Source organism: Mixophyes fleayi, chromosome 12 (assembly GCF_038048845.1).
Source record: "Mixophyes fleayi isolate aMixFle1 chromosome 12, aMixFle1.hap1, whole genome shotgun sequence".
Classification (NCBI taxonomy): domain Eukaryota; kingdom Metazoa; phylum Chordata; class Amphibia; order Anura; family Limnodynastidae; genus Mixophyes; species Mixophyes fleayi.
This window is the reverse complement of record NC_134413.1, coordinates 30166217-30193855: the sequence shown is the minus strand read 5'-3', so window position 1 is coordinate 30193855 and position 27639 is coordinate 30166217. Positions and strand designations below refer to the sequence as shown.

Here is a 27639-nt window from a genome sequence, read left to right as displayed (position 1 = left end):
ACCGAAAAGGAATTTTATTTCTTGGTTTACACTGGAAACTACCTTTCTGAGTGGTTAATTAATAAGATTAGTTATAAACAGTATTACTATTAAATGGGCATTAGCATACTTGCCTTGCTCTCAGTGCGAATTAGCTGATTGCAAATATACATCACATAAATATAAATTATATTTAAGATTTAGAACATTTTTTAATCACATTGTCTCAATATAGGATAGGTTAGAGGTAGAAAAAAAAACAATTCTCAAAATACAGCCTGTATAATAAAGAAATAAAACAGTTTGACTTTATATATTTCAAATGACAGTACTGTTATTTTTCCCTCGTTTGTAAAAATACCAAAGAAAAGACCTTGGACACGTTAATGCAAAACAGAAATATATATTCTGGAATACATACCCACACCATATTTTTAAAACAACTTTTGTATATTGGTAAAACAAGTTCTGAATTACACATTACAATGTGTTTATTTTTTTTTTTCTATTAATTTTTTGGTAAGTTAAAACACTTTATTGTGACTCTCCCAATGCAAATATTTTGCAAAAGAAGCAAAGGAGGGGGTGATAATGCACTTCTGTTCGGTGCAGAGAACGGACTGTTATAGCCCCTAGTAAGTCTACCCCATCATGTTCATACTTTGAGAGAAACTCCAATTACGAATGTAGTGTAATGAAATCTTGATATAAAATCCTTGTAGATTGTATTTCGCTTTCTCAAACATCAATCCAGCATCACAAGGCTGTGAGAAATATCTACCAACAAGATTGTCAGCTTTGTAGCTTGACACCTTTATGTGCAAATGCCTATCCACAAGCATCTGCTAGATCAGTGGTGGATCTCAACTTTACAGAAAAGAATCATATCACACTATGAACTGAGATTGTTACCATGAAGTGTAAAACGGGCTAGACTTTAACGTGCCCCCAATGTGTGAATGCACCGAGACATTACAAACATCAGGAAGTGTGGACAGTATGTATAGCCCATTGCCTGACTGATTCCCAGCACTTTTCTAGATGTATGTTTTAGTAATAAATAAAATGGTTTTTTTTTTAACAATTACCCTAGTCTTCTAAAGTAATGCAACCATGGTGAACCAGAAATATCTACAAAGTAGTGTGTACCCATAGATAGGCCATGCCCTCCTTATATTCTGTACTGCTACTTAGGGTACAAGATTCATCACACTTTGCAGAAGAAATGCTCATGCTTTATATTTTAGCATTTGTGTGATCACAGAATCCGTTTTCAGAAGATTCTGCTAATTACAAAACGGAATTGCTTTTACATATTAAAGAGTGGCATTCTAATGCACAAATCTCATTTTTCATTTTCGCTCTTGGTAGACATAATGGTGTCTTGTTCACTAAAATCAAGAAATAAAAAAAAACAAAAAAAAAAACAGCAAGTTTCACAGGAAAAACAGGATACAGAAAGTGGACAGTCAGCAGCATCTCCCGTGTCTGTTTTGTGAAAAAAGTTCTATGAATTATATTTAAATAAATTAAAGCAATAAAAACAGAGTTCAATCACTTTACAGCAGGTTTGGGTGTTTGTGCAAACTAGCAAGGTCAATTTACATGAAATATTACATATACCTCAGAATAGTTTGCTTCCAGTGAAGTATTTCATTATGGAATAGATTTTCAGAATTACGATGTCCCAGACCTATAGATTGTTTATGATACTGGCTTGAAATAAATATATACAATTCAGCAGATAAAAAATAGTTGATTGAGGTAATTTGTCCCAAAAATACTTGACTTTTTAGATGCACAAGGATTTCAGTTGTCAAATATAACCATACAAAACGCTTATCCATCTGATAACCAAACAGAAGATGAGTGAGCTTTGTTTAAGTACTGCGGCAGTTTTTCAGGTCAGCTACATAAGATCTCAGTGCAGGGGAGTTGAATACCCACACTTTCCTACCCAAGACCAACGTAGCCACCACCAGCCACAGCTTCAAAGGAGAGAGGAAAGTCGCCAAGGTTCCGTAGGTCAACAAGAGGAAGAAGCAGGAGTAGATTTGCCACGCCAGCAGGAGAAACGTGCAGAAGTGTACCGGCACATAGACAACCTTCCTGCTGTGCCTCAGGTGGGAGACGAAGCTATGGCCTTGGCACCGCAACAGCAAACACCAGCACAGGTATGCAGTCATGGGAATGTTAAAAAACAACATCTGCAAAAGCAATAAAAATTTTTTTTACATGAATATACATTACGGTTTAAGACAGACACAGTTACATGAAACATTATAATATAAATGCTTAGTGGCGTGTGTTAGTCTGTCTGTGTGTGGAAAAAATAAAACCAAGCTGCAGCGCCACCTGCTGGGCGGAGTTATACACTGACCTACTAAATTCTTAGTGTGTGTGGAAAAAAATTCAGAAAGGGCTGAAATTTGGTATACTAAGATGTTTTTAATTTGTTAATTTAATTTGTTAATTGTTAAAAGTGTTTATAAAGATTTAAAAAAAATATATATATTTCTTGAAGGAGAAGTGACAGTTGGGAGTGGTTGGTGGTTGCCGGGGGGTGACAGTGGGGAGTGGTTGGTGGTTGCCGGGGGTGACAGTGGGGAGTGGTTGGTGGTTGCCGGGGGTGACAGAGTGAGAGGAGTGTGATACTCAGGACCGCTGAGAGAGATCCCTGTGTCTGGATAGACATCTGGATAGATGTGGCGATGAAAATGAAGGATGAGGTGATGGAGAAGAATGATGAGGTGGTGACATGTGGACAAAACCACGTTAAAAAAGGGCGCTTACGTCGGGAAGTAATGCTCTTCCCCTGAGGAGGCCTGGGCTAGGCCCAAATGCTTGACAAGAACCTTTTTAACACCTTAAGTAGCTTGATTTGACTAAAATGCATGAGTATCATGCATGGGTTAACTTGTTTATATATAATCTTTATACTAATTAAAGTGATAAAGCTGCAGGGAGAGAAGTATATTATTGCAGAAAGAAACTGGCTGTGGAATTTCCCTCCCCTATCACCACCTACACACAAATCACAAACTCCTCTTCAAGTGTCTCACTGCTTCCTTCACCCATATATTTGCTAAGGAGCAACATTTGCTCTACACCAATTTGTAACAGGACCGAGAGTTCTGCAGTTCCACTCTCCCTCCACTTACCATTATATCCACCTCATGTTCCGGCAGCTACACAACACAGCGTTACACCTGCACTATTACCTCACACCTTTCTCACGCTTCCCCTCACCTCACACAGCTATCCCAGGACCACTGACACTCAGTGCACTGTCAGCCAATGCCTACAGTCATGTTGATTTCCTCCTGCTTTTCCAGTATCACCAACCCTCTACTGTCACGTCAGCTACCAGTAATGTACCTGCTGTTCACCACTAGAAAAGTGCTAAACATTTTATCCTTACTGAACTGCTGGTAGGGTAGTTCTGTGGTTGAAGTTGCTCTGCTAGTTTAGGCTGCAGATTTGACTTACTTGCTAAAGATATAACTAAAATTAGCAGAGCAGCTGCAGGACAATTCTACTTGCATTCCAACAGGGTCGGCTGCTACTCTAGCCTGGTAGATGGCGGGGGAGCAGAAGACAAGTGATAGGAGTAATTTGTGTAGTGCCACGTTTACAATCTGCCCCATCATACGGCGTTCGTGGAACAGCAGCCAGTAGACGTTAATACTGCACTGAGGGCTCTTATACACATGCGTGTAAGTGTACATGCCAGCAGTACGTACAGTGTTCAGAGCGAATACTGGATGGTTCTTGGACGTAAAGCCTTTTAATTAAGAAGTGATGTTTTATGTACACTACATGATTCACCATTAAGGTGGCTGAATTCTGTTCAAGATTCAATAATATTGGACCTGTACAAATATACAAGTACCTAGTTTCAAATCAGAGCTCAATTTTATATGGCTTGCTATAATCTGTCTCTGTGCGGTCTAGTCATTAAGCTGAAAAAGACAAATAAAATCCACGATTCCAACAAGGGGGTTGATCAGACTGAGCCACGACCAACTGAAAATCGGCCAGGAGAAAAAACACCAGGTGGAATTGAACAAAGCGGCTCAAGGGAGTAACTGGAGAACAAAAGGGTAGCTAACAATGTACAGATCACTAACACTTGTAAGTTAAAGTGCACTTTAAGTGAACTTGGGGCCAATATCTTTTCTAGTCCTCCCCGGAGGAAAAGCAACATATGGGATACATGAATCCACAATTCTCACACCAGCCAAGATGAATCGTTTGTTAGACGCAGGATAAAAACGGATTCAAAGCCAGCAGCACTGTTTTAATCATTGTACTGCAAGGTCCTTCCAAAGCCACACATTTTAAGCCAGCTCCTGCAGACATTGAAGAAAGAAGGGGCACTGAAGCAGCTTTGATGGCCCAGGTATTCCACCTTCCAGTTGTCCACTCAAATGGCCTTGAACATTTTTGTCTCCACTCATTGCATTATAAAGGACTTCCTTCATTGCTGGGGACTGTGAATAGTCACCTTATGATTTAGATAAGCCACATTAGTTGCATTGTTATTCTGCATTCCAATGGCCTGACCCTGAAGGACCGATGTCCATGTTCTCAGAGACAGGTAAACAGCCCTGAGCGCCAGTATACTGAACTTAAGAGTAGACTCATGAGGAGACCATACTCCACAAGCACAATGGTAAAGGTGAACTATTCTCCAATCCTGAAGGCTAGTGTCTATCATGACCACGCAATCACAGATGTGGACTGAGAAGGACACCGGAAATTCCCCTTCTCTTATTACCTAAATCACTCATGTAACTCCATCTTGAGTTAGTCCAGTAAAGGAGAAATTAGTTGAGGCCTGTTTAGATCCATCCCTAGGAGCCATTCCTCTAGCAAACCAGAAATAGATTACAGTGCAAACCTCGACCCCTCCAATATGTTGGGGGGCATATGAACATTGGATAGCACTGTAAAACTTTTCGCGTAAAATCAGGTCTTTGGGAAAGGAAGAATATCGGCTTGTATGGAGTTTGAAAAACAGTATCCTGTACCCTCCAAAATTGATGTTTATGACCAACGGTTTGGACACGGAGTGAAAACAGGCATTGATGGAGAAGTGGGAGAGCCCTGCAAACACATGGGACTCAGTCAATACCTGAGGACTTGGCATTTTGCCCTCTTTAAAGTGTCAAACTGGCTTAGGGGCATTGCAGTCCAAGAAGTCTTTTAAAGACGGTCCCAGGAATGTCCTGCTGGAAGCACAAAAGCTAGTTAATTTAGGTCTATTTTGCAGAAATTTGGCTTTGCTTGTTAATATTCTCCTATTCCTGAAAAGAGGAGGGCACAGACATTTTGGATGTACTGTCTGCTGACGAGGACTAAAGCCAGAGAACTGTATTGAACTAAATCCTTGCAGTCAGTAATGTGGATTCCATGGGTACATCCACCATGTAAGAGAAATCATCTATGATGAAGGTCAGCAGTATCCGCTCTTACCTGGGTGTCTCATTCTTAAACTAACTCTGAGAACTGTTCCTCTCACTTGAAAGTTGATTTTGTCACCCAGGCAAAAAAAATGTTTTTCCAGAAGCCCTTCTATTTCTTTTCCTTGGGTCCTTGACAGACACCATGTCTGGAGCAAGAATCATAGTCCTGAGGGTAAGTGTATTAACCATCGGATTCTGCAAGTCGCCGATATTCGGCGACTTTGCAGGGGAAATTTAAAACGGGAATGGCTATAAAAAGGCAAGTTTTGTCTTTTAAAGTCATTGCTGTTTTAAATTTCCCCTGCAAAGTCGCCGAATATCGTCGACTTGCAGAATCCGCTGGAGAGTCCTCTTGGAGAGCGTAGGTCACCCTGAGGAAAGGGCACTGAAAAGTTGCATAGTGTGAAAACTCCAATCTGCATCTGCCCATTGCTTCTATAACAAAGTTGTTAAAACTGATCAAGTGTATTAACCACAATGGTTGATTGATTTCCTGAAAATCAAAACACAGAGGTTGATTCCTGGTCCTTATATGTTCAGGATCAAGAGTACTGCCGTGAAAACGCGGTCAAAGAATTCAGTTGCCAAGAAAAATTTGCCGGACAAGTTGTCCTGGGTCTCATAATTCTTGGCTTCTCCTTCCTCCTCTTCCGTCTAAGTAATCACTACTGATTGTGCTGAAATACTCTTTACCAAGCCTAGACAAAGGGGAGAGTGCTTGGCAAATGTGAGGCCTGCAATCCTATTATTTTCCATATTACAAAAGTATTATTTTGTTTGTACCCCAAAACGCAAGTATTAATATTATTACTACTCTATAATACAAAAGGAGTCTTAAGCAGATACACCAAACTTGGAAGAAAATCCCCCCCCCAAAATAAATAAATAAATATCTCTCTGAACGTTTGAAACCCTTTAGAGGAAAATAAAGTGTGCTTGAGTTAATGTTAGTGGGCAGTCTGGATGGAGGAGGCAGCAGAGAGGGAAGGAGATGACAAGCAAACGTCATGGCAGAAAAGGGGGGAATGCAAATTTTGTAAGAGAAGGAAATAGGATTGCAGTTGAAGCTAAAGGCTCAGAACTAGCTCTATAATTGCCTAATTATATACCAAGTGGTCGATTCAAGAATCTTCATTGTAATTTCTCAATCCCCCGATATGTTAGTGAAGGGTAGGTCTGACAACCAATTTTTTTAAAATCTGATAGCAAGAGGGTTTCCTGGTCTTCTAATAATTTTTAAACCATTGTTTATGTTCTAAATAACCATTATTTTGTTCCAAAACGTAACAATGTTTCTACAGGTTCCGAAATTGTGATAAAAAGTGGCTTTATAATGTCTGCACTTTGGGCATTGAGCAGTTTCTTTCTCAGCCATACGCTTACGCTGGATTTGTGAACTATATGCTCTATTCATTGGCTTTATGTGAAGCGCCTGTAAACTGGCTTTCTTTATGCTCTCAAAGTGAGTTTGTCATTTAAGTTAGACAAGTCTTTTTTCCACATGGTCAGTGTATTTGACAAGTGGGGCTCTCAGCAGTTAAGATCAAGTCGTTATACCAGTATCTTATCCTATACTTATTCTTAGCAATAAAATATAGTAATGATTCTAATGCGACCAAGCCCGGTAACAACGATTTGTTCTGTGTGATGGACACTGTATAATGATGGGCTTGCAAATACATATAGAATTGAGTATTTGGGAGATTTAGTTTCTCTGAGCTATTGAATGTACAGCTCTTTTAAAGGCTAAAAGGGCCACACATGCGGCCCCTGAAGGCCATCGGGTTGCCCATCACTTGTTTTCTTGAATTCCAATCATCAGAAAGTTTAGATGTACTAATATGGTACTGTGCACAAAGCACATACCATACAATTCATCTATTGACTCCCACAGGTGATGATTAAAGGAAAATACCTTAACATGATTTCAGATTTCTAGGTCACAGGAAATCAATAAAAAAACAAAAACAAAAAAAACACAACAAAAAAACCCCACTAACAAAAAAAACCCAAAACAAAACACTTTACACCAGAATTATGGTCCCTGTGAAGCCAATAAATAGGTTCCTGATTAAGAACACCTGATCTAGAGTGAGGCCAGTCTAGTTTATGGGTTGTGTTTGCAGGTGTCTTTTCAGTGCTAATGATGCTAGTGTGAAAGACAACTCAGTTATCACAAACCTGCATTATTCCGACAAAATACGTCAGGCTTCCATCTAAGAAATGCCCCCCAACGACAACTCCAAATGCAAAGCAAACTCCCATGTGTCCATCTACTATTTCTCCAACAAACCAGGGACCTGAAAAGTAAACATTATATATTATAAACATTTATATATTGTTCTAGTGAGTCCTTTGTGTAGTATAAGTAGCACCCATGTGATTTACACATTTAAACAGAATAGAGATAATAAATCCAGCTTATGTAGTGTATATTGTACTTACCCACTGCAGTGTATAGATTGAGCAGTAAAATTGAGTAGAAGAAAGTGTTGTCTTTGCTCAGCACATTCATGGAAAAAGAAGCTAGTGTGAAATATCCAGGGGGACCTAAATATATGGAAACAGTTACACAATCTGGTCAGCTACGTAAATATTTGAACATGTTTAAAAACACCCAAAAAATCTCCACAAATAGCAAGATGAAGAACAACCTGCAGAGAAGATATTTCACATCTCAACACTTGTTAATATGTCACTCGGATGATGTGAAAAACTATATCCTGTACCTCCGAAATGGAGGTTTCTGGCCAAACGTTTGGACACTGAATGAGAACAGGCATTGATGAACAGAAGTAGGAGAGCCCTCCAAGCCCATAGGACTCAATCAGTACCTGAGGACTTGGCAGTTTGCTCTCTTCAAAGTCTCAGACTGGCTTAGGGGCAGTGCAGTCCAAGAAGTCTTTCAATGACGATCCCAGGAATGTTAAAGAGCCCTGACCTCAAAGCCATTGAACACCTTAGGAATGAACTGGAACGGAGATTGTAAGCCGGGCCCTCTCGTCCAACATCAGTGCCTGACCTCATAAATGCTATACAAAGTGAATGGGCACAAATTCCCACAGGAACACTTCAACATATTGTGGAAAGCCTTCCAAGAAGACTGGAAGGTGTTATTGCTGCAAAAGGGGACCAACTCCATATTAAAGTATATGTATTTGAATACAATGTCATTACAGTCACTGGTGGTATAATGGTCAAGCGTCCTAATACTTTAATACTTTTGTCCATATAGAGTGTGTATATGTATGTGTGTGTAATATATCTATCTATCTAGATATAGATATCTATATCTATAATCTCTATATATAGATATCTATATAGCTATATATATCAATCGATCTATATCTATAATTTGTATTGAGGGTGCGCATGCCACAAGGGTCAGTGGTCGCTGATATTTTTTTTTCAAATGCTGCGTGTAGCTGAAATACTATTTCTATTTTTTTCTGAAAACGGTCAGTGTTTTCTGAGGACGTTTATCATAGACATACAATTACCACAGCCGGCTCAACCATAAGACGAACGTATAGGAACCACTAATGCTCACATACACTCCTGATTTCTTTTAACAATGTTTATATTTCAAGACAGTGCAAACAAGAGCCTGTCCAGCATTTAAATTAATAAAATAACATACAAAATAAAGAGCCATTTTCAAGCAGTGCAAACAAGTCTGTATTACTTCTATATTGTCTTGATTTCTGAAATTTTGTAAAGGGAGCTGGGAAAGATTGTAGAACTAAGGGGGGAAAAAAAAAAGTTAAGGGTTTGGGATTTCAAAACTTGAGTGAGGTTGGGAAGCAGTGAGTGGTATAAATGAGGAGAGCACTAACACTAAGGGATAACAACTTTATGGAGAGTTATATTTTAGATACTTTGAACATTGAAGTCCACAGAAATATAATTAGGGATGATTTGGATTCAAGCAAACCATTCTTCCCACACCTGATTAAATGTATCTCCTTTGTTATCGGTATGGTGGGTCATTTTTTTCTCATAACCACTTGGTTTGAGATCCTCAATGTTGTTGTAATACATTGAAATATTGATGTACAATTAGCTGTGGACATTACTCAGTATATTGCTGTCATGACGTTTTATATATATTTAGCATAACTGACCACCATTAGTAACAATATCTACTGATTGTTTACATGCCTCTACGGGTAGTACCATTTCTGCTGTCCTGGAAACAGAAATTGTAAAAGGATTATTTCTCAAAATTAATACATTGGGTAACTGAAATGAACATGGACATGTGGACTTAAATTAATATCATCCACATTCTCTCCCCCTCACAGTTAGGGCTAGATTTACTAAACTGCGGGTTTGAAAAAGTGGAGATGCTGTCTATGGCAACCAATCAGATTCTAGCTTTCATTTATTTAGTGCATTCTACAAAATAACAGCTAGAATCTGATTGATTGCTATAGGCAACATCTCCACTTTTTCAAACCCGCAGTTTAGTAAATATACCCCTTAGGGGGGTATTCAATTGTTAGCGTTAACGGAAAAAACCGAGTGCTCAAAAAATATTACCGTTTATAAGGTAATATTGCGCGAGAAAAGCGTTAATACGGTAGTTTACTCGCGGAATTTCAGCTCGCCGCTCAGGGAGCAGCGAGCTGAAATTCCGCAAGTAATTACCGTATTAACGCTAAGATTTTTGGAGCGCTCGTTTTTTTCCGTTAACGCTAACAATTGAATACCCCCCTAAGTGTTAAAACATCTTGTTTTATTTGCTTTGTGTCACATTTTATAAGATTAAACACTGGTAGATTACAGAGCCAGGCAGAGAATAAACAAAGTTGTTTTACCTGCTCTAAATTATAGGGTAGGGTAGAGAAGGCTTCGGAGGAAGTTTGCATAGCTCCACTTTCTTAAGACAAAACTCTATTTACAATTTGGATGTATAAACTTTATTTTTATAGACAGTATATGGACTTCAAAATTGCCCCACATCCGTTTCACAGAAACCTCATTTATGGTCCACTAACAGCAAATGCTGGTTAGTGGCTTCAGGCTCGCCTTCATTCTCCTCATCACATGACCCCGTCACTGTCTGCCCATACTTAACCACATAAGTGGACGGGTCTAACAAGAACAGCGCACACAGCCTGTGTGCATCCCCAATTACCGGACTGGCAACAGGCTATTCTAAGACAGCTCACTTACTGGGGTCACACAGAAGTGCAGAAGATAGAAGACAACAAGTTCCTCCGACTAGACTATGTGATTTATGCAAACGTCACAGAAGAAATGTCCTAGGGTACTATGCTGCCACTTGAAGTGGCTGACTTATTGATGGCTCTCGATAGTACATAGACACCTCCACATATCTACAAGCCGGTTACCGGTTCTACGCACAGGATTAGTTTCATGTCCATGGCACATTTCTGCATCAGCTAGACAGATGCTGTGTTTACAATGACATCACAATTTGGGGGATGTGCTATATCTTACTAGACATACAGGAAACAACTCATTTATCTATCCTGCAAGGGAAAACAAAACACTAAAAGCATAAACAGATTGTTGAACTTACCCCTAAGAACTGTTCGTTTTCTTATCCTGAAAATAAACAGTAAAACCAGCTGACTCAGCACAATCAGTATAAAGAGCACCTGAGCCTGAGGAAGAGACAAGAAGTCAGTGATATTAATTAGTAATTCACTGAGCCTAACTGACTCCATATTGCAACACGTGACCATGCCAGATGATGATCCCAGCAAATCATTCACATTACTAGGCATATAAAATAAATAATAATTTGCCATTTGACCACTATCGACCTGTGTTTGCACGGTATTCGGCATTTAAAAAAATGCTAAATTGTGAAATCCCTATTTCACATTATACCAACCTTGAGATAAAACACTTCCCTCCTTGTTTCACGCAGCTGCCAGTAAGAGGCCTAGAAAACAACTTTATTGAAACTGACAGGCAGCCATTACCTGATCTTTCCGACAGGAATCCCTGTGACTACTTCATGGTCATTAAAGAATCATTACACAGCACCAATTACTGCAATAACAATAAATACAGAAAACAAATGATCAACTAACCAGTACTGAGCTAACAATTTTAGGAGGTTTTACTTACCATGAGGTAATGATCAATGAGGAGAATGAAAGATGGAAACAGGTTAAAGCTGACAGACACATCATCTTGTAAACTGAACATGTGGCTTCTAATCTGATTCCTTCCAGCTCTATCCTGTAAGGGAAATAGGAAGACGCTAGCACTACAAACCAGTGGTGGGCAAAATTATAGATTAAGGTTCCTTGAGCACATCTACTAGTCCTTCACAAAAAAAAATTAAAAAAAATCAGCCACCAGATTATATCCATCACGCTTAAAACATTAAAAACTGCTTCAACAATGTATTATTCTCATGACAACCTGTTAGGCGCGCACACATGCGAAGACACCCAACCACCCTTTCTTAGGCTAAGGTCAAAGGGGTGTTTTAGAACAGAGATTGTCTGATGGTTATAAACTACAATTGGCAAATATGAAAAAATAGACCTGCTACATATTGGTTCAAGTCTATTATACAATGTTTTCCTTTTACCTCAACATGGACTTTGATCTCGTGTAGTCCAGTTTTATAATTCTCGGTATTCCACTCCAAGACGTACAATGGACCAGATGAGTGTCCAGCTTCCCCCAGCACAATACCATCTATGAACACCTTTACGGAAATGATGGGATCTGGGGAAATTGCCAGGATTCTTAAAAGAAGCAAATAAATAAATAACTTTAGTGCACCAACTGTATGAAGTTTCAAACTACTAGAACAATGGGGACATCATATTTATTAGTGAACCTATACTTATTTATTGCCCTTATATAATTGTTCTTCATAGAACAAATACCTTAAATAGGAATATTTACCTAAACATGAAACAACTTTTCCAGTTGAGATGCAGCCAATGACCCTCAGCTGGAAGCTGAGGGGGGTCACCTCCTACCTTGGAGGGTCACCTTCTACCTAGTGGCAGCATAACAAACATATAAGCTGGTGCCAGCATCACTGGGGTAAGGCAAGCTACATTTCCTGGGCACACCCAGGGCTAAGCCTTGCTGCACCATGCATTTCATGTTGAAAGTAGGAGCACTTTAATTGAAATAAAGCAACTTTATGTTATGTTCCAAACCTATCTATATTACCAGGTACATATCAGCCATGTAATATAATATGCAAAATCTGTATTGAACTCAAATCAGCAGCAAATAAGACAATAACTGAATTGGAGCTGTAACCAGTCTATCCAGGCCAGTAATAAGTTCACACCCATACAAATCACATTCCACAAGGCACACTGTTGCCTAGAGATGGCCTAAACGTGTTGTATAGCACTTGAAACTGGGTATTTTCCACCTTAGCACTTGAAACTAGGTAAATACATGGGACTTATTGCTGAAACAATGTAAACATACAAAAATGCACACACAGAGTGTAGATAACACGCACAGCAAACCGTGCGGGCTGATAAAGATGAATCAATGAATATGAGCTAAATACATGCAGCTAATATACACTTTCTTAGTCTTTATCACCCCAACACCTCTAATTTACACTGGTTCACCTAAATGTAGAAAAGCAGTATAAGCAGAGTAACCAATGGAAATGGGCATACATTGATGGAAGAATGGTCATGAAGACCTTTAATAGTGCCTTAAAATAAAGTTGATTTCTTTACGCTATAAGTGTTCCCAGTAATCACATCAATTAAGCACGACATCAATTCCACAGCCCCTATTAAGTACATTGCATACCACCTTTTCAAAATGCACTCCTATATACACACATCCACAGCACACACCTGTCTGTCGAAACAGTTCCATTTGGAACTATCAATGCATCTCATCCACACACATATGTAATCCCTGCTATTATTTTCTAGGCTCTACAGATATTACAAATATCAAATTGTCTTTTAAACGCAAGGTGAATATGATGCCAATATATAGCTTGTGCAGCACAACTTGTTCACGCATAATTTTAACTTTAAACACCAACACATTGCAGTCTTTGATGTAGAATCATTTTAAAAGAAAAAAAAATTCCACCCCCAAAATGTTAAATGAATAAATCAGCAGCACCTGTGGTATGAGCAGGGGTAACAGTCTGTCAGAAAAATGTACACATCTCAATAGTGGAGAACTTGAAGTGATCGTCAATTACCTTCGTACAAACCACAGATGCTTCACGGTGTAAATAAAGTACATAAATAAACAAGGCCAACTCGACAGGCTGAGCTGGTGTCTATTAAAACTGCCTTTGTGTCACTTACCCTGGAGCACAAAAACTCCACCTTGTGTGTGCCATCTTATAAGCTGACCCAACCTGTTCACAACCTGGTGAAAGATCTCTGGGTGAAGAGACCATTCTGCCGGGTGACCAGTCTGCCTGCTCAGAAAGCCTGCCTCCCAGTTCTCTACTCCAGAGATGAAGACTGCCATGATGGACTGTGCATTCCAAACTGCAAAATGCAAGATCTTCCTGTACTCTCACATGGAAAGACTATTTTTTTGTCCCTCCTTGGTGGTTGAGGTATGCCACAGCCATGGCATTTTTCAACGGGTTTTTCACAGACAACTTTATTGAGAGCCTTGACTCTTCCTGAGCCAAAAAGACGCTAAAAGTAGGCCTGCTGAAGAACAGTCTCCCAACCCCAAAGGCTGGAGTTCGTAGTCACCGGGATCCACTCCCAAATGGTGAACAGATGACCTTTCCCGAGGGTGAACAGATCCGCTTTACTGTGGTTCTCCTTCCTCAGTCACAAAGGAGCTAGTAACACACCCTCTGAGAAAAGCGTGTCACCTGGCTGGATAGACAAAGGTGCAATTTGTTCCACTTTGAGGAGATTCTAGTTGGAACTCTCTTACACAAAACTGGGCAAAGTGGACGGCTTCAAAAGTTTTAAATCATCTTGCCCAGTTCTCTCATGCAGAAATGTAAAAATGTCCGTCTGTGAGCCCACAAAGACTTTACTATACACTGTAATGACATAATTTTGGGCACTGGTAAAAAAAAACACCCTTTGTTTCTGGGTGTTGAAGCGAGTACCCAAAAGGATCATCTGCTGTGAGGTGTCAATTTTGGATTTTGAGATTGAGAATCCACCCATGGATTGTAAAGTCTGTGCAACCTCCTGCACGTGGACGTGATGCACAGCTGGCGATTCTGCATTGATCAACAGATCATTCAGATATGGAATGATCTCTCTCCCTTGGACTGCAGCAGAGATGCCATGACATTGGTGAAAACACTTGGGGCCGTGGCCAAGCCAAAGGGAAGAACCCAAAACTGGTAGTGATGGGACCGAACAGCAAATCTGAGAAGACAATAATGTCCTTGCCAGATTGGGATATGTAGATAAGCGTTCTTGATATGCAAGGACACCATATATTCATTAATTTTCATGCCATTCACTACCGATCTCAGGGTAGTCCAACTTGAATGTGTCCACCAAGAGCTGGGAATTTAGGGTTTTCAGATTCAAGATGGGCCTGAAAGAACCATTGGTTTTGGAACCAGGAAAAGTTTTGAGTAAAAACCCAAACCTTTTAGGTGATCTGTAATCGGAACAATCACCCCAGAAGAAATTAAAGTTTGAATGACCTCTTGCATATAGAAAGACGTTTTGTCTCGCCTGTAATCTTCTGCGTGGGTATCTGAGGAGATCTCTAAAGAATCCTCGAGACACAATCCCTCTCATGGAGGCATCTGTAGTCGATCTTAACCACTGGCCCCAGAAGATGAGCAATAGGCTCCCATCAAAGATTAATATGAGTGGGCAAAATATCGGTCATGCTGATGGTTCGTCAGACCTTGGAGTAGTGTGTCTGGCAGCCCGAACTGGTCTTCCTCTCTGAAAACGTACCCTAGGTGTTAAGGCTTGCCCTCTGAGGTATTGACTCCTAGTTTTCCGTGCAGAAATCTCACCTGAAAACCGAAGGGAGCGAAACCTGGAAGCTCTAGCTCTTGGGCATTAACGGGAAGGAAAGCACTCCTTCCCATTAAGACCTGGCTGATAAAATTATTGAGCCCAAATAATACACCAATAAAGAATGGAAGTAACTCTAGTTTTTTTTAGACTCCACATCAGCTTCTCAGGCTTTTAGCCAGGGAGTGAGCCGGCCTGAGAAAGCTGAAGCCGAGATCCTAGCTCCAATCAGTCTGGCATCTAGAGCTGCATTCCTCAATACTTGACCAGCTATCAAGCCTACTGAAAACTTTTTACTCTCTCCACAGCCTGGTTAACTCATGCACAGGCTAAAATGGGCCCCTGCAATCACAAAAATGGACTGAAGAATGCTATCAATCTTACGGTCAGCGCAATTCTTAATATTTGCCGCATTTCGGAATGAGATTTGTGGTTGTCTTGGAAAACCTCTACAGAGGCATCCACCTAAGAAGGCACTCCCATTTACCTGTACTCTCCACATGAACAGGATAACAATTCTGCAGCTTATGGGACACCTGGAACTTATAGGCTGGTGTGATCCACACTTTGTCCAGCAAATCATCTTGCTGGGGAGAAGGGTAAGAAAAAAAAAAAAAGAGTCTCCTTTTAAATAGGTAAGTTTCAGAAATATCCGGGACCTTCGTGTATTAGATGACCACTACCTGGCTCACAGCCCAGATCAGATCACGCACCCCTTATTGGCTATAAGAATCTTCTCCAAAGTACGAAGAATTCTCTAGATCCGAACCTTCAGCTACTTTACATTCCTCTTGGAGGGTAAGGTTTTCAATATAAGGAAAAAACATACTTCTACGTTGACGAGAGAAAGAATCCCACATCTTTTCTAAAAAGGAGGAAACTTTGACTAGTCCCCTACACACAAAACTTCTTGTCCAAATAGGCTTCTACTGGGATGCCTCCATGGAACCCACAGGCCCCTGGCTAGGCATAACCAAAAGGGACACATCTCTTCCTCAAACGGAATCTGGGAAGGACTCCTCTCACGAGAACAGAACAGCTGAGCAATCTAAGCAACCACACTGGCTAAAGACTTAGCCCAGGCTGACCCTATTGGTGACAGCGTTTCCAATAGTGGCTTAACTGCTACATCCGACAGTTAGTGACGTCACACACCGCTGCTGCATTGCAAGGGAGCTACCACATACCTGTTCCCTTGCAATGGGATGCTCATGCGCAGAAGTGCAGAAAGGAAGGACGGGGGAAGAGCGCCACATTGCTTAGCAATCGGAGAGGGCGCGGTTATATGAAGCATGGAAAGTGAATGAGACTCTCCTTGTCAGACATAGCAGAAAGGCAGAGAATTGAAAGATGAAAGTGAAACTGCTAACAGAAAAAGTCTTGTAACCAGAGTTAAATCACTCATAAACCACACCCACGCTGTAACTCACAGCCCCAATGGTATAGCAGCTGGGCCAAAGAGCACGCCAAGGAGGAGGAAATAAGGACCCACCTTATGAGGGGGAAAAACCCTGCCTCACCAAGTCCCAGCACCAAAATGTCTGTAGTTCGGAGAGAGGGCCCATCAGACCAAACCAGTGCCTAGCAGGGGCATTACTGCCATAGTAACCCCTACCTGACCTTGCCCCAGGCTAAGAAATGTCTACTATTTCCTAATAAAATACACCTCTAGGCCTGTAGCTTCACTGCGGCTTTAATTAAAACCTTCGTCCCTGGGAGAGATTTTACATACCGTACCTTAGAATGTTCTACGGTGTGCAATGGTGCAACGATTGTCTCCCTGTAACAGCTGTAGGGACCCCCAGTCACTACCTACAATGGCAATGACTGGTTCCCCCGGAGTTATCCAACGTTGGGAGCAGGGAGGCAGCATCAGATGCACTACTCTGCACATTTGATCCTCTCTCCAGTTCCTAACATGGTGTGTGCACTGTAAGGTGTGGATTAGTGAGGGGAAAGGGGAGAAGCCATGATATACAGTAGATTAAAAGAATTAAAGGGCCCTAGCTCCCGGCTGCATTCGATACTCCAGTGTTTCGGGGAGGGGGCACTATGCTCAGTTTGTAATTGTTATTATTTCTTGTTTAATAACATATTAAGGCATCTATGTTCTGAGCAGAGGTAACTGTAAAATACCTGCACTCCTCCACTATTCTGCAAGTTACTGACCATTACCTCCACTCAGACCATAGATGTTACCAGTTCATTAACTGGTACATGAGCATGGTAATTTCATTAAAAAAAAGCACTGCAAGCACAGCCATCTGGTGGTAGAAAAATGTATTGCAAAGTGCAATTTTCTTCTCTTAAAGCATCAGCATGGGGAAGGATAATAAACTTTCCCTCTTTAGAAGACAATCTGACAAATGTTACATCTGTAGCTCTTCGAGTAAGTTTCATCCACTGAATAACACTCTCTCACACTACAGTGTTAAATACTTGCAGCCTCAAGACAGACCGGTTTCCCCCACACAACTACTGCAATACCTGTACCTAGTGCAAGACAGCTTACTGCTGTGCTTCCAGGAAGCAGTAGGGTCTTCCTCATTCTCCCAGATTCCAAACGTTGTAGATCCCCATCTACTACTAGCAGCATAGACCGTAACATACTCTGCCTTCTATGTGCTATTTTCTTGGTAATGTGAAAAAGAAAAAATACCTGATATGTGTGGAGTACAAGATGCGTTTTAAAGGTTCCTCCGCAGGATTTGTGTAGAGAGCAGATTTGGGGTTAGTAATGAGAATGGCAGGCCATTCGTCATACTGCAGGTCTACAAAGCTGAATAAATCATGATCAAAGGCAAAAATGCGGTATCTGGGGATAAAGGAAGGAAAGCGTAAGTCACTGTAATCAGTGTTAACATGGTGTGCACAAGCACAAATACAGAGCAAGTTTACCTCCTGTTCTTCATCCAGTCTCCCAGCTCCAGCTCTAGGGTCCCTTGTTGATGTTGGCTGTGGAGGACTGGGGCCAGCCCTCCCAGAGTGTGCAGGTGACCACACATGTACGCCACAGCTGAACTAGGAAAAAGAACCCACGTTAAGACTGACTGACCTGTCAACATACAACTACGGAAAAAGCAGACGCTCTTCAAGTGCTCACTAGTTGCATCTAACTGTTCGATATCAGATCTATTGCATGAGTCGTGGCTATCACTGCACTTGCTTCTACGACTGATACAGCAAAGTTTAATGTGAATGTTAAAATTACTCCATCCACATTCATCGACACCAACTGACATAAACCAAAGCAGGTATTTATAATTGTGTCTAATTACGGTATATGACTGCTACTATCATTTACAGATATCCACATAAAACTTTAACGTTTCAGTACAAAGTTCAATTTCAAATATATTTCAGATAAGGAAATGTGAAGGGGTTTTCTTTATATTTATACAAGCGTACAACAGACTTTCTGTCCATAAGCCTTTTGAAGAAGAATATCAGGTGCCTCCAAGTCTAGCAGGAGACAAAAGTTCAAAGCCGACCAAACGAGGTGTCGGCCTCTGGTCTAAGCCATAAAAAAAGATTATTGTGACAAAAGACTAGTTATTGTACATGGAGTGGTATACTATTAGTATTACTGTAGGTTTGAATTAATAAGCCCTCAATATGTTGTGTGAAGTGACTGACCTCATTACTGCCCGGATGCCGGGGGAAGAAGCCACAATAGTTGAAGTGGGGTAGTGGCCAAACCACACAGACTGGTTGCTGTGGAGACTCTCAGTGGCCAGTACTGATAGCTTCTGCATCTGATTCTAGAAGAGAACATAAAGAGGATTAGTTCAAAGTGAATAAGTCACTTGGGAATATGGTTAGGAAAAGATGAAAAGCTTTGTCTACCAACTATCACTAACCTGGTCCTCCCCAGAGTCCCAGGGGCTGCTCCATGCAACTCATTTTGTTTTTTTTGTTTTTAAGAGCTCCATGGTTCACCTCACAGCCCCAGACAAAAACAGATTGCTTCTGATTGGCTTTGCCAAGCCCAACCCCCCTCCCCGCAAGCCTTTTAAAAGTGGCAAACGTAAATGTTCTGCCACTTATGAGCTAATGCAGCTTTAAATGCTCGCAGAAATGTCACCTGAAACTATTTCACCAAAGTGATGCACTAAGAGATAACAAGCAGCTGTGTTTTCATGATCAAATAAACCAGGCAATGAATCCATCTTATGTGGAAGGTTGGACCATCTGATCCCATACAGAAACTCTCTTACAGCATTATATAGAATATTAGTGAATTCCATTTCTTGACTATTATGGGGTGATATATGGACTAATGCACAATGTACTACAACTAAAACAGATGCTAATTTCCTCATATCAGACCAGTTGGAAAACTTGTACCTTATTAATTATCCCAAAGAAGTTGTAGGGTCTCTTGGGTCCTGGGGTGAGGGTTGCATCAACACAGATAAAGGAATAATTTCCAAATGGGGTGCGGTGAACAAAGTGGAAGGAACCTTCTTTTTGCCAACCTGAGTATTTCCTAGAATGTGAATGCATATGGAGAATAATTGGTGAACTTCACTAACAAGCAATGCACTGCTACCAAGTTCCTTATGAACTACATACTACACCTCATGTGATGCCCGTATAGGTTATGTTTGGCTGAGAATTGTGGCAGAGAGATTTTGGAAAGGGGTCATTCCACATCAAATCAACACAATTTTAGAAAAAAATTCTACCTTACATTCTCTAATTTCAACAAAACTGGCTCTGGTGATGACTCCCACAAATTGCCAGGGCACAGACTTGTGCAGTATGAATGGGGTCAACCCGGGAAATTCCCGGGTCCGAGTTGCAGTATGAATGGTGTTTCTGAGCTGGGACGCTCCGAGCCCCGGCAAAAACCCGGCTTGACAAACCCGGGATATTGCCGGGGTGGCAGTATGAAAGCGGTATTAGAGACATATTAATTATCAAGTGTAGTCAAGATACACGCAACAAACAAAACAAAAAACTCAGATAACCTTCTGGAGGCTACAAGTATAGTCCCATAACGTTGGCAATTTCAGAGACTGCGGAGGGGAGGACATGAAACCCCCCCCCAAAACAGCCCAAATGTTGATTTAAAGAAACACATTTGCAAGCTGAATACGATGTTTTGACTTTTCCAATGACCAATTGTTAAGGTTCCTGCTAACAGGATTTCAAGCTAACAGAGGAGGGAAGGAATGCTTAGAAGGGAGGGAGGATTAGGACTGTAGGCAGGTATACTTAAGACCCAGAGATGCCATAGAGAGCTATGAAAATCTATAAATAATAAAAAGACAAGAATGTTCAAAAATATATTATAAAAATACTTTACAATAAAAATAAAATGTGAATATTCTGACAATTTAATGACAATAAAACCACCAGAAAAGAACCACACTTTGAATCACTAAAGAACAGGAGGCTCCTCCCGCTGCCTTCCATTGGCGCATCCTTCCAATGCATGGTTAATAAAAAAGCACATAGATGTGGCAATAACACTTGGGAACAGGACCCCATGGACATCATTTTGGGGCAGCAAGGTGGTTTAGTGGTTAGCACTTCTGCCTCACATCACTGGGATCATGAGTTCAATTCCCGACCATGGCCTCATCTGTGTGGAGTTTGTATGTTCTCCCCGTGTTTGCGTGGGTTTCCTCCGGGTGCTCCGGTTTCCTCCCACAATCCAAAAACATACTGGTAGGTTAATTGGCTGCTATTAAACTGACCCTAGTCTGTGTGTGTGTGTCTGTGTTGGGGAATTTAAACTGTAAGCTCCAATGGGGCAGGGACTGATGTGAGTGAGTTCTCTGTACAGCGCTGCGGAATTAGTGGCGCTATATAAATAAATGATGATGATGATCATATTAAATCTTTATAGATAACAGATCACACAGACAAAAAAAATAAAAAATAATCCTAGAAGGGCATTTGACACTATACGATGGGTAAAAAACAATGCCGTGGTTAATAGTAAATATTATTGGGGATAACCAACACACTATTAAAAACATGCTTTGGTTCCTAACAAAGACCCTACTGAATGCACTTTCCCTATTGAATATGGACTTTAACCTATTTGCAAAGATCTCAGCAAACAGAATCTGTATCTAAGTGATCACATTATGTTTCAGACTCTGATGGGATCCATGGAAAATTTCTACACGCTATCCAAGCCTTACATCAAAACCCATCATCTGCAGTTCTGACTAATGAGCTGAGCTTGTCCTATATAAACCGGGATATAGTGAAAGCTCCGCTGTACATTATCCACCATTAACTTACATACTGTGTACAGAACCCTTATTATCTAAAATGAGATCAAATCCAGATATGAGTGGTATGGATTGACACCAAACAGTATAAAATATCCTTATTTGCAGTCGACATGCTGTTTACCATAACCAATCCTCAAGTATCACATCCCAACTTATTATTGGAATTAGAAAAATTCAAATGCCTTTCAGGATAAAAAATAAATAAATAAATAAATAAATAAATAAATCGGAAGCCTTAGCTCTTTACCTGCCTTGTCACATTACAAAATTTCTAGAACTTAAATTTTAAAATGTATATGGCGGCCCCTAGCGATTTGCTATTTAAGAAGCCTGATCACCTAAGACAGACCTGGCCAACCTGTGGAGATGTTGCTTATAGCAACCAATCAAATTCTAGCTGTCATTTTGTACACTATACTAAATAAATGATAACTAGAATGTGATTGGTTGCTATAGGCAACATTATATATAAAGAATATAAAAAAATGCTTTGGAAGGTACGTTATGAGACTCACGCTGCATTAAAGCAACACTAACATCATACGATCTAATTCTGATTATGTAAAATACAATCATGCATAATGCTCAGTTATATCCCACATAGCCCAATGATATCTTTACACTTTCAGGTTCTTTACCTGTAGTAGTTATTGCTGCTGCTCAAGTCTGCAATGTTAAACGAATCTACAACACAAGATAAAAAAACAAAACAAAAACAGTGTTGTTACAATCTAGAAAGCAATATGCAAATCACACAAAAACACTGTAAATGTTTACAATAGGACCCTCAATTTATAGGAAAAGTATTGGAAACTGGTTGGTATATTATTATTCAGAATATATACTGCATACATCCAGACAAAGCCCAACGTAATATTGCAGAAAATGTACGATACGGTCAGTAAATCTGTGAAAGGATGGACCTCCTATGCCACCCTGTCTGTTGTGTCGCTGGGGACCGGCTAGGCTTGACTTGCCATCGTCCCCTTTCTTTCTCCCAAATGCACCCCTTTAACCGCAGGAGGGGCTTTTTCTGCTGCCACCACTAGGCTCCTTAGCGACAGATAGAACCACGTTCTTTTGGGTAACTCTCGCTGCTAGGGTACTCCCTGCTGGTACCCCTGACCTCTTGTCTTCAGATCAGGGCTGCAATGGATGGTTCACCCTGGCCTATCACACTGGCTAGCGGACAGAGCATTGGCACTAGACGCCGTACCAACTTCAATACTGAAATTGAAAGCCTTATAAATCACTTTTCTTCATAACTGATTGTATTTTTTTGGTTTTGTTTTTAATCAGATATTTATATTTCTGTAATAGGCTCTACTAAAGATATTGTTGCACACTGCAATTCATACATAATTCCTAATCCATAGGCTGTCATCCCTTCCACTTCTCTTGCACCCCTCATGATCAATATCAGACCTCTCATTACTTCTAAAACTTATACACCATGTATTGCTGCACCTTCATAAGATGCATTAAGCATTAAGTATCAAGCTCAGGAAATAGGAGACATGCCTATATATACCATTTTTTTCCTCATGTGCACACAAATCTTATCTTGGTTGTACCAGTGCTTTCACAGAATTAAGAAATAAATTGTAACTCAAGTAGAATGTTGTTTTATATTATTTGGCGACTTTGCTGATAAGAACAGACAAAAGAAATGATAATTACACAACGGTCCTTTAAATTAAAGCTTCAGCCAATGGGTTTCTAGGGCACTACAGTGGTTTCTGCCAGGGGCTGGATGGGTTGGGGAGCAACTGTACCCCGGGCAGGTCCTAAAGTGGGCTACCTGCATTTATTTTCCTTTAAAATGTTCCTAATAAGCTGATGAGCCGAGACCCGCCTCCCATGTTAGAGCTCATTTATAAATGACAGGATTTCCTGCATGATTGCGTGTGTTTGTAGGTTTAGTTATTTTTAAACTTTGCAATAATACTTTCATTGAAAGGCCCATTTAATACGTGCATTATCATCCAACTGTGAAGGAGATCAATAGCATCAAAATATATTAATTTTCCAATCAGATTCTATTCGATCCTGAACTCTGAATCATTTACTAGAGGGACGATGTTATAAATTACAGTAGTAAACATTCAACTAGCAATGCCCAAAAGGTGAAGATTAAAGATAGGTTATGGCATCCTACCATGGTTTCCACGAATGTCGATCCACTTGGTTTTCTCTAATATCCGTGACTTCTTGAGCACAGACCGGTATATCTGCCACTCGTCTTCAAATTGGTCCGAGCCCAACTTGTCCTTTGTTTTGCCATCTGTAAGATCACCTATAAACAATTTCAAATCTCATAGTCAAAAGATTCCTGATCACAAGCTCAAAATCTACTTAAAGCCTTACTTCATTGCTCATTTATAGATCAAAATAAGAAAATATATTTACTATGAAACTTTGAGCCAATTACTTAAATAGCAAATTATTCACACAGATATATATGTGAACATTATGCATGCACATTATGACATATTATACTAAATTATGCAAGTAAATAAAATACATTCTAAACATGTTGGATGACTTTCATTTGAGATAAGGTGCAGCCACTGCACGGAAAGTTATCTCAATGACTTTCAAATACTTTAGTAGTTTTCAAAACAGTTTACAAATGTATAACATCATTTTCTATTGTAATTACAAAGGCAATTGCATACAGGTCCCAGTTTTTATTGCTGAATATTATAGATTCAGCAATATATTCAAATTATACTTATACTTAAAATTAGGAAAATTGCATGGAATCAAGTATTGTTTTTCAATTAAATGCTCTCTTACCTGTTACAAGAACAAGGGCTGGTGCAATGACTGAAAGGCTTTCACTGCAGAATGATTCAAACTCCGACACCCTGGTAGGATCCAGAAATTTACTGATATGAATATCAGTCACCTGTAACAGTGGAAAACAATTATGGTATAGTGACTTTAATCATACAAACTACCTAACTCAGACCTGGCACCCCAGTGTATTCAAACAGAAGGTTCCAAAGCCTTGTCATCAACTTATTCACAAGGGATGTTTGCACCAGATGAGCGGTGTGCTAGACCATCACATGCACTTTTTTCTGTGTTCTTTATTTATGCAATTGAGAAACAATATAGGCGGACAGCCTCAAAGTAACCCAAAAACTATATATTCTCTTTATCTCAGGGAATAGTCAGAAAGCATCAAAGGAATACATTATGACAGTATACACCGTTAATGCATAACAGTATTTCCCTCCAGGTAGGGAAATCAACAGGTTAGTCAAATTCAGATGGATGGATGTTAGTACAGCCTTCACGGAACGTAGCAATGGAAAGTATCAGAAGAAATGTTACTGTATAGAGGTAATGTCAGTATAATGGGAGTGTGCCCGTGTCTAAAGAGAGAGGATCATAAGTGAGATAGGATACCAAAAGGGTTTTATCATCATAATCGTTTATTGGCATGGCGCCAGATTCCATAGTGCCTGACATTGTAGTAGAAATATGACATACATGAAAACATACCTCATGAACATGGGTACAGAGCAGAATAATAAATGCATGGATGCAACTAACAGAGCTAATTGCATGACAACCATTCAGCATAAGACATGACAGGGACATAGAAGAAAGACAGAGACAGGACAGACATGAGACATAGGGTAGAGGACCCAGTCTGTGAGAGCTTACATTCTAGAAGGGGGTATTGAGAGACAATAGGAACTAAAAGGACATTACATTTAGTGGTCCAGGCGGGTAGCAGAGGAAGTTGAGACTAAACAGGGAAAGTGCCAGGCGGGGCGGGGCAGGGGGGGGGGGTCGGGTGAAGAAGTAGTGATGGGGTCAGTTGGATATCAGGCAAGGAAGGGAACACTGGAGGAGGCAAAATAGGAGGGAGGAGAGGAAGCAGATGGGGCATTATGGAGAGATATGGAAAGCAGCGAGTGTAGTGTGAATAGAGGTACATGGGAATTCAGATGAATAACAGGGTGGACATACTGAGAAAAATAAATAGCAGACAAGGTTTGAAAGTGGTTCATTAAATCAGCAGTTATCTTATCCATGCTAACAAAATTTAAATTTTCAGACACCAGACACAAAGGTAAAATACACTGTCCAGTGTTAACCTAACATCCACTGCAGCTCTGTGGAAGAATAACATTTTACCTCTCTTCTCATTACAGAGAGCTCAAGCTCCTCCCACATCTCTAAATGTTCTAATGATCTGAAATGGGTAAAATAAAAGCTGAGTTTGCAGTAATTTCAGTTCATGCAACATCATTGGTTCATACACAAGGGCAGAGCCAATCAATCCACAAAGTAAGCCTAACAAGCTGTCACTTTGTTTGCTGTTTTAGAGAAGCATATCCCTCCTAACACAGAAAACTGCTGCAGAGGAGTGAAAGAGAGCATGGTGGACACTTATACTTTAAATAATTGGAGTGGTTAGGTTTATGATCCTAGAACAGATACCATGGGATAAGCAGTTCATCACACACTGCAATTCATGCAGCATTTACTTGCTCTCTAAGTATCAGTGAATATTTGATGTTTAGAGAGGACCATGTTATTTTATTATTTCAATATTTTGTTTTAAACTTACTTTAAAAAAAAACAAAAAAAACCCCACACAATTTGTGATTTATTTATAGAAACCATATCATAGCCCCATAACAAAGCACCATGACAGAGTGGCTGTGTTGCAATTATTTATTTGGTTTAGATTTCTCAACACTGGAAAGACCCTATTTGTTTATAAAAAAAACAACATTGCGCTTAATGGCAATCATATGTATATAGAGGATCTTCTCTATATGTATTGTCAAAAAATAACATGCCCATCTCATTAAACTGTTAAATATTCCTAACAATACAAGCAAATGAAAAGCACTATGTATCACAATCTATTACTTTTCAGCACTTACCAATCCAGTTGCTTATTTGCAAACATTTGAAAATTTGAAGGGACATTGCTATGGGGGTTCGGCGTATATCTTCTATGAAAATCATTATATGCAGACCAGCAAGAACATCCTTAAATATTAACTCATGCACATAAGTGATATGAACAAGAGCTGTGAACTGCACTCAGCAAACCAAGAAAATGACACATAATAGTGGCCAACCAGCCAACATTAAAAAACAATGGACAGGTCAATAGACAAATCTTCAAAATGTCAGTGGCTTCAAATTACACCCTACCTGCACTGTATGTCACTTATGGAAGTTGCCTAAATTTACTTCCTATTTCCTGCAATCACTTTACGTGTGATTTTTAAAAATAAAATAAAAATCACTTTATTTAGAGATAAAGCTTTTACACAGAAATATAAAGTGGGACACATGGGGGAGGGAGCAACATGAAAAAATGCAGTGAGGCTTAATATTTGTTTAAACACACGTCTAAATGTAAAGTTATTTCATCACCAGAACCACACCACCTTGTCTCCCAGCGGGCTCACCTGCACAGCCCAGAAGATGTTGCTGAGGTCCTTCCCAGGCAGCGGGCCGATGCTGTCAGCAACATGCCGGGCCTGGAGCTGAGCCCTGCGGCCAGAGCTGCTGTACTTGCTCAGCATCAGCGCTATGAGCAGCCCTAGGAACAAACCACCTGCCACCTTCAGCATCCTAACGATGTACCTCGGAGCATACATGCCTGGCCCACCCTACTCCGGGCAACCTGTCAGCTTCACCACTTCCGTACTCATCACTTCCGCCCTGTCAGCGAATACCATAGACATGACACCGGGCTAGACATGCCCTTGCCTAACGCTGTCTAGTCTAGCGACCTCTAATAGGAAGGACCGTAGATTATAAGTGCGGAGACTTTCCTCCGCAGTATTGTACATTGTAGCAGGTTTAAACATCCTGAGCTCCTGGCCATTATGGCTTACCCACATATTAATTAAATTATGCAATACATATTTATTGAGATAAGAACTACCTGTCCATCTATACGAGACATTTACTCCACTGCCTAAATCCCACTGT

General features: G+C 40.2%; 1 protein-coding gene across 1 annotated transcript; it reads right to left on the bottom strand.

The window, feature by feature from the left end:
* Window positions 1–27583, bottom strand: TMEM62 (transmembrane protein 62). The gene is made up of 14 exons (XM_075193173.1): window positions 27111–27583; window positions 24460–24571; window positions 23819–23956; window positions 22299–22344; window positions 19754–19895; window positions 19043–19167; window positions 18305–18427; window positions 18066–18221; window positions 12025–12184; window positions 11553–11666; window positions 10996–11080; window positions 7893–7997; window positions 7629–7747; window positions 1–2186 (listed from the first exon to the last, which is right to left on the bottom strand). The coding sequence occupies exons 1-14, from the start codon at window positions 27300–27302 to the stop codon at window positions 1860–1862; spliced, it is 1944 nt and encodes a 647-aa protein (XP_075049274.1). The 5' UTR covers window positions 27303–27583; the 3' UTR covers window positions 1–1859.
* Between the last annotated feature and the right edge of the window lie 56 nt (window positions 27584–27639).

Coding starts and splice junctions, on each gene's coding strand:
- TMEM62 (XM_075193173.1), bottom strand. CDS start 27,302: ATGTATGCTCCGAGGTACATCGTTAGGATGCTGAAGGTGGCAGGTGGT. Junction 18,428..19,042: donor GGCATCCGGGCAGTAATGAG/GTCAGTCACTTC, acceptor TCTTTTTCCTAG/TTCAGCTGTGGCGTACATGT. Junction 7,748..7,892: donor CAATCTATACACTGCAGTGG/GTAAGTACAATA, acceptor TTTACTTTTCAG/GTCCCTGGTTTGTTGGAGAA.